The sequence below is a fragment of the Crocodylus porosus genome, unplaced genomic scaffold (assembly GCF_001723895.1).
Source record: "Crocodylus porosus isolate Cpor-Errol unplaced genomic scaffold, CroPor_comp1, whole genome shotgun sequence".
Lineage (NCBI taxonomy): Eukaryota > Metazoa > Chordata > Crocodylia > Crocodylidae > Crocodylus > Crocodylus porosus.
The window spans coordinates 10488498-10500400 of NW_017728947.1; the positions used below are offsets into that span (position 1 = coordinate 10488498).

At 39.4% G+C, this 11903-nt stretch overlaps 1 protein-coding gene across 7 annotated transcripts in view; it reads left to right on the top strand.

Moving 5' to 3' along the window:
• Positions 1-11903, top strand: part of SOX6 (SRY-box 6) — a 528512-nt gene that overhangs the window by 377906 nt on the left and 138703 nt on the right. For all 7 annotated transcript variants that reach the window (XM_019551786.1, XM_019551785.1, XM_019551787.1 and 4 more), the window contains one exon: positions 2136-2215. In XM_019551786.1, the coding sequence (XP_019407331.1) occupies positions 2136-2215 (80 nt within the window). The remainder of the gene's footprint in view (positions 1-2135; positions 2216-11903) is intronic.

Consider the following 11903-nt stretch of genomic DNA (forward strand, 5'->3'; position numbering starts at 1 on the left):
TCCAACTATTTCAACCCATAGAAGCATGACAGCTGTGAAAAAGGAGTGCCTCAGGGAATTCTTTTAGAGTTTGATTTTTTTTTAAAATATGTTTGACATGGAAAATGTTTTAGTACAAATAAAGCAACTGGTATTGAACTTAAAAAGTGGGGGGGGGGAGAGAGAGGGAGGGAATAGATTGCCGTGTGAAACAGGAATGAATAATTCATGATATTTAAAGAAAGAATGCCTCCGAAATGTTCTGCAAGGCCATCCGTGCTGATAGCTTGAATCGTTATTTTCCCCCCATTTAAAGCATCATTAATTCAACATCTTTGTGATTTTTTTAAAAAACCTGGTAAGATATTTACCAAAGAAACATTATTTAACTTAGATTAGGATATTTTTTGTTCAGATAATTTTGTTTAGATATGAAGGAGATAAGCAGAATTACTTAGCCATAAAAAGACAACTCAGTTCTATCAGAAAATAATTTAGTTGGTTTTTTTGTTTTGTTTTGTGTTTTTTTTTAAACACTGGAAACTAAAATCAACCTCATGGAAGGGGAAAAATAAGATCAGATATTTTGAACATTACTCCGTAGGATACCAGTACAATATAGTGTTAGTGAACGCATTGTAGCAGAGCTCCATATGCAATCAGAAGCCAATTGTTACTGGACTGTGTACAAGCACATACTGTGCTCAATGGTCTGATGAGGTATTATGGATATGATGCAAAGAGACCTTGTGGATTAGAAACTCACAATTTGTTAAAAAAGTGAAATAACATTGGCGTGGAGCAAGCTGAGTACAGTAGCACTTCAGGTGGTAAACAGGGGGAGTTCCAAGGAATCTAGTGAAGGCTTCGGGTAATCATGTATATCTAGGGAAGAAAAAACCCCCAACCCTTGGAATGATTATATTATTCTGGATCTCTTTGTGCAGTGTCTTCATTATTGCAGTCTACTTTCAGTGTGCAAAAGTTTGTGCAAAACAGCTTGATTATTATAAATGTCAAAAATGTGCAGAGGAGCAGCCTATTAAAATATAGCCTAGAGATAGTACATAATACTGACTTTAAATAAGAAGCGAGAGCCAAAGTGATACTTCATTAAATCATGGTTATTGTGTAATTTATCCATCACTGTATTAATTTTTATATTACAGGTTTTACTGTTAGACTACTTTCCTTGCCAGTATTCTTTCATTCTTTACATTGACTAAGCCTGTTAACAGCACTGTAGGACAGGGACCACTACAATGGCTTGGAAGTGGGAATGCCTATAGAATGTCATAATATACCAGGCTGCTGCACTTGTTTCAAACTGACAGTAGGTCTGATTGTGTGGCATATTAATTATCCTAGTAGTGCAGAATACACAACTCTTCATGTGACTATCTAATGAGGGTGATAGGCACATTTCTGGCTGGAGCCCTAAAAATGTTATTTAGAAATTTAATTTTGTGTTGTTTGTATGTTGTGAGATTTTTCTTCTATCATATATCCATTATGATTAAAAACACCTTTCACCTGGGCATCTCAAGGCACTTTATGAGCATCATTTGATACTCAGGGCACCCTAGTATAATGAGGAAGTTTTTGTTATCTGCATCTTATAACAGATAAACCTGAGGCATGGAGAAGTTTATGAACATGCCCGAAGTCATTCACTGAGTCAGAAGACGACCAGGAAATAGAACACAAAAAGCTAACGCCTGATTCTAAGCAGAACTGAACAACCCCCTTTCCTGTTAACTTTTAGTGGATGCTCAGTACTTCACAGAATTGAGCCTCAACATCAGGAACTAGATAAAATATTTCAAACTGTTTTTTTAAAGCTATTTAGCTTTATCATAAACAGTGATATGTTTATGATGTGTAATAGAGTGTACATGCTTGAATAGCACATTTATTTTTAATGAAAATCATGAGGATCACATTTATGTTTTGCCAGTTTGCCTACCAGCTATCTGCTAACAAAAAGTTCCAAGGTAGCACGGCAAGTCTGTGCCCAGCTAAGCCTTTTGTTTTTGCAGATGTTTAGGCTTACAGCAGGGTTGTAGAGCACAGGCAATACTAGGTCCATGTTTGCACTTGTCTGCTGCTATTCTCTGCTCATTGTCTAAACATGCATGCATTGTTCTTCTCGACAGGTGATAACTACCCTGTGCAGTTCATTCCATCAACAATGGCAGCTGCTGCTGCTTCTGGACTCAGCCCTTTACAGCTCCAGGTATGTGCCAGAACAACAAAAATGTGGGATAGAAGCCAACACTTTAGAGGAAAACTGCTAGCCAGCTGTATGCTAAATAATGGTCTGAATGTTAAATAATTTTTTAAGCATAGCCCAGAAGGATTAACACCTTATATACTTATGGTGCTGCAAATAGAAGAGCATGCTGCCAACTCCGATAATGAAAAAGAAAGACAAAATTATTATGATATTGTACCTTGCATTATAGATCAACAGAGTTCCTAATTTTTTTAAATTATAAGATAGGTCAGCACAAGATATGTTTGGAGGCCTTTCCTGCTTCATTTTCTTTCAGCTTTCTTCCTCTAAGTGTAGTGTATATCTGAATAAATGTACTTGGTTTTTACTTTTTCTTCTATGGTATGGAGACGGGCATATCATAAATTGCGAACTTTCAGCTTCTGTTTTTATGTAATCTCACCCTTTCCATGCATTGAGCTGGTCAGATGCCAGGCACAGTCTAGAGTCTGGACTTAGTCTGTGACCAGTCATTTATTTATTTTCAACATATATGGGACTATATATTGTGTGAACATGATTTACACATTAAATTACTAGCTGTTTTTCATTCAGATAGAGTATTAATTTCACAAGAAGAGATGCAGAAATACCTTAAATAATGAAGCAGCAGTCAAAGGCTTTCAGAGTTAAAATGTGCAGAAAGCGAGCAATAGTGAACATGAGAGGAAAGTCTATTAAAGATGCATGTGACTATTTGCAAGTAAACCTCTGAATCTCTCTTTTGCTTAGGTTTGAGTTAGGTTTAGATACAAAGGAAAGATAAATTGTGACTAAAATAGCAAGGTAATTCCAGATGAATTTACACACAGGTATTTTACTTAACATTTTTCTGTGCTACAGCCTTTTTTTAATTGAAAAGGATAAAAGGTAATATTCTCAGATCCCCCCATCATCTCATCTTTCGGCTAGCCTAAGTAGGCAATTGGGAAATCTTCTTATACATAGAAATCCCCAGGTGACGTTAAGCTGGAATGGCCCACTTTATTCCAGCAACTCTTGAGCCCCAGGTGTACTGGGCATTAGAGTTTGGTTAAATTTCCCAATGCTTTGGTAGTCCAGAGATGCAAGAAGAGAATTTACCTTTGTGGCTGGCCTGATGCCTGGCTACCTCCTGAATCAAAAGATGGAAAAGTTTCAGAAAACCACTCCCTATGATTGTAGACCTTAATCAAGCAAATATTTCAGTAAAATAGGTTTTAAAATTAGTTGTCCCAGGGATATTAATATAGTACACCTATCATCCTGAAGACCTGATGCAGCTTTTACTTAAGGGGGGCATTTTCAAAGGCACAAAGAACAGTTCAGTATCCAACATCAAGTTGTTGTTTTTGAACATCTATAGCTTTACATTTGTTTAAAGAAACATCCCATTGACTTTAGCTGTGACAGGACTTTAGGATTCAGTTTTGTAGAAACCATTTTTGGGGCCTAACACAGCAGCTACTGAGCACCTAGCAACACTGCACAGAACTGTGGGGCAGGAAGGGGATAGAAATCGCATCTACATGAAACTGAAATAAGAGCTGGAGATGTGGACCATCTCATTTCTTTCACAAGCTGTAGCTATGAGAAAAGTCTTCAGCTCAACATGTTGATATGGCCATCACCCTGACCTTAGAAATACAGTAAGCCTTCAGTAATTGGCACTAATGACTGGCAAAACCAATGAAAATTAGTAAATTATGCAAATTGGTGAGAATGAAAAAACATTTACCATAAAATGTGCAGTAGGCATTTATTTAAATTAGTTCAATAGAAAACAGCTGAAGAAAGTTCAGTCGGTGTTAGTGTTGTGGACAAGCACTTGACTGTTAAGAGGTGAGCAAAGGGAGAATTTCCCTTCAGATGACACTTTCTTTGTGTCCCTTTTTTGTCCTGTTTGAAGTTCACATGCTGGGATTTCAGTTTCATCTTAACTGTACATCTTAAATAGACATAACAGTGTAAATCCATGCTTCTCAAACCTTCTAGACTCAAGGCACCCCTCAGAAAATTCTGGCTTTTAGCTTTCTCTAGCTTCTTGACTGTGGCAAAATAAGAGAGCCATTCTTTTGTTGCAATGATCTCAGAAAGACCATAGAAGGTCAGAATGGTTTGACACTATGGATTCTGATTCTGAATCTCTTTGTTATCTTGTAAATTGTGTGGGGGCCTTTGCACATATAACAGTGCTAATATTGCATTGTACCCCGCTTCCCCCATCCCCTCCTATACCCTTAATGGGCTCTTATGGCACACTGCTTGAGAGCCACTGGCATATAACTAGGTACATGTACCTATGTGTAGATACAGATACAAATACTAGATACAACTAATACAACTAAAGGAACATGCTTACTTGAATAAGAAATTTACTTGTGATGAATTCAACTTCTTCCCAATATTCTCACTTTACAGTTTCAGTTACATACCTAGATGTTACAGTGTTTGAGTGCTACTCAGTTTTGGGGGAGAGTACATGATGGATTGGATTTTTCTTGATCATGTATTAACGGTGCTAGAGAGGAAGTTAATTTTCAGTGGATTTTCCAATCTTTTCTTCTCACCAATCTCCTCCTCTTCTTCCCTTTACCCCCACACCAGTTTTCTTACTTCAAGTGCAGTTTGCAAGAGTTGCAAATCATTGGAATGTTGTGGTATATTAAAGTTAGTACATGTTAAAGTATGTTAAAATAATCCTCAATGGAAAGGGAGCAATTTTGCAATTCCTCGATGTCCCTTAACACATACTAACTTTTTTGAACGTGCATTTTCTTCTGTTTTTAACTGTACTAAGTATTAAGTTGAATGTGTGAGACAGTCCTTATTTACATAGTTCTCACGAATGATTCCCATGTGCTTAAAAATATTAATCATAATGCTAATCTCTGTCCCTTTCATGCTTCCTAGTCTGTAAAAAAATAGCTTGCTTGCTTAGTTTATATACATGGTTTGGTTTTGTTTGTGTGCAAGTGGGTGTGTGGTATATGTGTGTGAAGAACTCAAGGAAAGTTATTTTGAGGAAATGAGTTATGTATTAATACTGACATGTATTGGTCTGTAGTCATTCTTACTGCTTGCAGGAATATATTTGACTGTCTAGATCCAGCTCCTATGAAGGGTTTTATCTTCCCCTTGTTGGTAAATAGCTTTAATTTTTCAGAAAAATATAGTTGATGTGCGAGGTCACATTTGAAGAGGGATTGGCAATGTTGGGCCCTTCTATTAATACAAGGAGAGTTTGTTTCACACAAACTATTATTCTGAACTTTTCTTCCAACTAAAAACACACAAAGAGCACCCCTGCATGCAGTATGTAGGTCTCTGTTCTCATCCACTTTCAGAGTCCTGCATTGTGATAGTTTGAACACTCCAGGCACATCACGTAACAATAACAACTACTCTGCATAGAGTGTATGTCTATAATGGAGTGTTTTAACTAGCTGATTGTAAAGATAAGTCAAGGTAAGTAGAGCACTTGTAAAGGCCAGTGTAGATCCTCATCACACATTTTTTGCCAGACTGTGAACATATTTATGTTCTTCTAGGGGTCTTATTAAAAACAATTAAAAAGAAACAAGGCCAGTAATTTTTCTTCTGACTAAACCAACTCTGAATTTTGGATGTACTTGGAAACAGATTGACCTTAACTAGTGTTAGTCATCAGTCACACATTCAGAATTAACACCATCTCTAATGTGCACTGCTCAGACCAGCAGCTGGAGGGCTGGTGAGCAGGGGCCATGGCTAGGGGCATCAAGTCTGCTCCATGGCTGCCCTGCTTGCCACCTCTCTAGCCACAGGAGAGCCTGGGGAGGAGAGAGGGAAGGATACCCCCACCCCCGTGCTGCTTAGATCGCCCCCTCCACTTTCCAAATTCCCTGCTGTTCCCCATCAGCCTCTGGATCCCCCCTCCACCCCCCAATCCTTTACCCCTGGATCCCCCACTCCTTGATTTGCACCCCCCTCCACACCTAGGTCACTGCTTTACCATTTCAGTCATCCCATGAACAGAGGAAGTGGGGTGGGGGGCAGGCCCCCCCTCCACTTCCTGCCTACTCCTGGGCTTCTTGCAGCCCATGTCACCCCATGCATGCAGACCCAGCCCCCACTGGGCCCTGTAGCTTCCTGGAAACTCCATGGCCCCCTCCTTTCCCCCTGTCTCCCTTTCAGCTGAAAAGCTTGGAAGGGGCTAGATATGGGCATGGTGGGGCAGCATGGTCTGCAGGCAACCTACGGGCAAGGCAGGGAGAAAACCCCTGCACTGACACCTCTGGCACTCTGGGGCTGATAGGGGCAGCAGAGCAGTGATCTGGGGGTGGAAGGGCTATGTGTTGCAGGGGAGTCATTTGGGGATGGAGGGGGTGATTTGAGAGTCAGGCAGAATTCAGGAGCAGAGGAGTCTCTTTTCTAGATGCTGCACTGCAGGAGGGATGTGGACAACATGGAGAGGGTCCAGAGGAGGGCCACTCACATGTTCAGGGGGCAGCAGGGCAGGCCCTGCAAGGAGAGGCTACGGGACCTGAACCTGTTCAGCGTCCACAAGAGAAGGCTGAGGGGGATCTAGTGGCCTGTTACAAACTAGTCAGGGGGGACCAGCAGGCATTGGGGGAGTCCCTGTTCCCCTGAGCACTACCAGGAGTGACTAGAAATAATGGTCACAAGCTGGCAAGAGTAGATTCAGACTAGACATCAGGAGGTGCTACTTCATTGTCAGGGTGGCTAGCATCTGGAACTTTAAGATAAGGCTAGATGAACACCTTGCTGGGGTCGATTGACCCCAGTACTCTTTCCTGCCCATGGCAGGGGGTTGGACTTGATGATCTGCTCAGGTCCCTTCCGACGCTACCAACTATGAAACTATGAGTCAGAAGCCCGTCATCGCCTAACCCACCCCTCCCCCACTTCCCCCTACTACATCCCTCTTCCACCCTCCAATCCTTAGCATTTGTTAATGAGGCTTAATGTGTGATCATTCAAATTTTAAGTGCTCTTAACATGATCTAATTGTAATGTGTAATTTCACCCCAAGGTAGTCATATGATCTATAGAGAGCTATGAATATCATTATGGGGACCTGAAACTGAAATGGCCATGTGTTCAAGGCAGGCAGGTGGGATACTGTCTTTTAGACTCACGTTGCTCAACTTCTCTTCACCCAGATTCTGATCTTAAGAAGACATGGAGAAATATGGTGCTAGAACTGATTAAAAAGTTGTGCAACTTTGCACCATGACATTTCAGTACATGTTGCCTTGTAGGCTTTCCAGCAGCTTCAGAGAAATGTTGGAAAGTACAGGATTAAGGATGAAGTCTTGAGTGAGGGCTTTGGAGGTGAAGGAATAGCTAGCTACTTGTAGGTTTTGTTTAAAATGAAAGGCCTTTGCCATTTCAAAATGTTTCTGTTGAGTTCTACTGCTTCACGCAACTGTGAGTGACTCCATCCAAATCAGCCTTCTGTTACTTTACAGATATGTTAAACAATACACAAGGTATGCAAAGCAACTTGTGTCCTAATGCCACTACTTCTGTATAACACGTCTGTTGTCAGAATTGGTGTGAGTGCTAAAATTTGCAAAACATTTTTCCCTCATTGTACTTTTCTTTGATCTTCCTCTATGATCTTACTCCTTGCTTGTGTTCCTGATTTTTGCTTCTATTTTTTAAAAATTTACACCAATATTATTTGAAGCTCCATTTTAGACTGATGTACACAGTGAGCCTGTCTTAAAAAATGTGCTTGCTCACTAGATGGGTTTTCGCAACTTTCGCAGTACCAGTAGCGGTCCTATTAATGAGCTGCCCCATAGAAGATTAGGTTAGTATTGTCCAACTTCTAAGCAGCTTGGGGATTCCATGCCATCCTGGTCACGGGCCTTCGGCCAAACATCTTAGGGAGGGCTACAAGCTACAGGGGCTCTCTGGGAGACCTGTCATGTGTTGCTACCACATGAGCAATGTGGGATCCCACCTTCCCCCTCCACCTCTGCCACCATGCATAGAGCAAGCTTACTGGCCCCCTCCAGCCATAGTGCTCTGGCTCCACACCAGCAGGAACAATGGTTCCTGGGTCACCACACCAGCAGGAACAATGGTTGGAATTGCAGGAGTTTGCAGGCTGCACATTAACCCCTCATGGGCCAGATACAACCTGTGGGGCACCAGTTGAATGATCCTGGCTTAGCTGATTTAAGCAGGTGATATAAGCATCTATCTCAGAAGACCTAGGTGTTTTACATCTTGCTTAAGCTTGCTCACAAAAAGAAGAAAAAAATTACTTCATTTTCTTCATTGTTTAAAAACCTTTTTTCATTTTTAGTTATTTTTTACAAAGCAGTTTATACGGTAAAGAAGGAAATGTTGCAACTCTATCAACAACTACTGATAAACTGTTGATAGTAATGAAGCATTACAATTATGTTAACTGAAGTTATTCCTAAACAAAGTGATCTCTAGAAAAAGAAGAAAACTGAAGGTTCTTAACTTTTTTCCCCTGACCGACTTGTATAATTTGTCCTTCAAAGTTTATATCGCTTAAAACATTAATGAACCTTGGCAAGTCTTTGCTATGGTTGCAGCTGTGTTCTTGAAGCCTGGAGTTTTTTATAATCAAGGAAAGAAAAGAATTTAAAAAAATTAATCAAACACACATTTGTCTATTGCTATTCTCTCTTTTACCCTGCCCCCCCTTTTCTTCCTAATTGCAAATAAAGTAAATGACCTTTTGTTATACCGCTGGGTGCGGATCCAATGCACTGCTGAAGCATTGCACAGTGTGCCTCAGGGGCACAATATTAGTAGAGTGAAGGCCAAAGAATGCTATTTTTAGTTGAACAGTTCAGCAGATGGAGGCATGAATACTCATATATCTGAAGGTTGAGGGGTTTGAACCATTAATTTTGATAATGTATTTAACCCTGGGAACAATCAGAAACTGTAACTCTAAGGTTACAATGCTTTTGACCTTTAGAGAACAGAGGGCACTCAGTACAGTAAACAATATATTACATTTCTACTTATTCCGATTCTCTCACACATATAAATTTCAGGACACAGTTGACATTTGCTTTCCTCAGCTATTTTAGTGCTGGTCCTTAAAGTAAGTCAAGAAGAATGTGCAGGAAAGAGGCCAATGTAATGCGACAATCGTGTAAATATGGCCTTTAAATAGCTAAGATGTTAAATGTGGCCTTTTATGAAGAAATATTATTCTCAGGAACTAGAGTCTTGGTGACTTATTATTTTGATGAAAAAGTGATTTTAGTGGACTGCTTCTCTTTATGGAGTTTCCTCTATATGCTCTAACCTTAGAGCAATTTTTTATTGGGGCTAATGTGATCTGATAGTCATAACGTAGACGGAAGGTGATTTGGTCCCACTCTGGTACCACATCATGCAAAGTGATATACCTGCCTTATATCTTCTTATTAAATGATGCATGCTCTGCTTCAGCAAATATAGCAGTTAAATATCACACTGCTTAAGTATTTCTAATTAAAATATCTCCATGTGTCAGCATATTGGTAATGTATTATTTTAATCCATTTATTTTGTTTATGAAACAGTGACATATGTTTAGATTGTGAAATATATGAGCCTTAAAAATCACTTTATTGAAGAAAATTAATTCCTACAATGCTGTCTCAGTAATGTGTTCACTCACCCAGTCAGTCACTGGCAGGGCTGCCAGTCTTAATGTTGGTTAGACACACTTTAACAGTTTTATCTGACATAACACTCTCATATGTAGGCAATAGTAATTTTTTTCAAATGCAAAAACCATGGGGTTTTCCTTTTCTTTTTTAACACAACGAAGAATGGGGATTGGATAAATGCGAAAGAGATTCAGTGAGACCAATCAAAATTAAAAACAGCTAGTTACCTTTTCAAAGTTAGACACTGTAATTTGTTTGTCAGCGGGTAGATGTTTGGGTCAGCACTGTGAGTGAGTGACTGTCAGCGGGAATTCCTACAAGACAAGTAATTTCATTCAGTGTATTACTGACAGATTGCTCACTTCTTCAAATCACTAGAGAAAACAAACTTAATATTGTTACAGGCAGAGTTTCTGTCTTCATTATCCTTATAGAATGATTTTATCTAGCACTCAAAGACTACTGAGCTCTAGGTGGGCATATTTTAACAGAATACTTCTTATTACTGTGAGTAGTGGTCTAAATTAAGGGAATGGCCTGTGTAAATTTGGGTATGTACATATAGTCACTTAAACAATTTTGTTTTATTTTATTAAATAGAAATTGTGAGGGGGGGAGAAGAGGCTTTTAAAATGGTTTATTAGAGCTCTGAGAGGGCAAGCAAGCCCTTTAATAAAAAATAAAATTAAAATTGTGCCAAGCTTGCAACACTTAGGAGAATTTAATTAAAATCAATGAAATAGTTTTACTTGGCTTCTTTCTGCGTGTGTGTGCATGTATGAGTGTACATGCATGTACTATTTCAGTTATTAAAACATATCACTGGAAATGGATGAATATCAATGAAAGTGGTATTAGCGAGTCAATATTTCACTGAATGACTTCTTATCCTTTTGGATGTGTACTTAAATCTATTTTTGTCTTGCTTTACATCTTCTCTTCTGCTTTCCTACATTTCTGTCTTGAATGAGTTAGAATTAGAGCTGGTGGGCCAGGAGGTTTGTGACAACAGGGTTGTTCATCAGAAATGCCATTGAGACTGAAACGTTGTACAGATATGTATCAGTTTCAATGAGTATTTCTCAGCTCCAGGATGGTGTTTCTGGTCAAATGAGAGTGGCACCCTTCTCCACCCCAGAATGCCCCACATAGCCTATGGACTAGAATAGTCACCTTGGAATTTGAAAGTCCTAGTTATAGGCCTTTGCTCTTCCTTTAGTGCCCTGTATTGCAGGTGAGTGTTCTAACCACCACACTAATGCTCTTCATTCTCAATATCATGTATGGAGTTGTTGCATATTTATATAAAATAATTTAATATTTTTGGAACAAAGGCAGAACAAAAAAGACTAACTAAAGGCCAGTCTATAGTGTGCTGAACTGAGATGTGGTGACAGTCTGCAGTCTACCATCCTGCCACATCCTGGGTGAGTACAATAACCACTGGACTGTTACCTATTCTGGCATGGGTGAGGCTTGGTCTCTGATTTTTTTTTTTCAAAAAACATTAAAACATTCCCATTTTGTCCTAATGCAGGGTGCAAAACATGTCAAAATCATGGAAAATGTGTAGGATGGAAAAATTGTTCCCCACCCTGCCCTAATTAGAATTATCTTCATGTTGAAGATCCTCTTTTTGTAGCGGCAGGAAAACATCAGGCAGCTGAAAGATATATGGGTTTCACCATCGTGAACCTACATAATATAATACTTAAATTTACTCAGCATTAAGCACCACATATGCATAGAAGGGCTCTCTCCGTATGTTCAGGATCTCAGGATGTTTACTGCAGAGCTGACCCAACCATCTACCCACTGACAAATTACAGTGTCTAACTTGGAAAAGGTAACTAGCTGTTTTTAATTTTGATTGGCCACAATGAATCTCTTTCGCATTTATCCAATCCCCATTCTTCATTGTGTTAAAAAAGAAAAGGAAAACCCCATGGTTTTTGCATTTGAAAAAAATTACTATTGCCTACATATGAGAGTGTTATGTCAGATAAAACTGT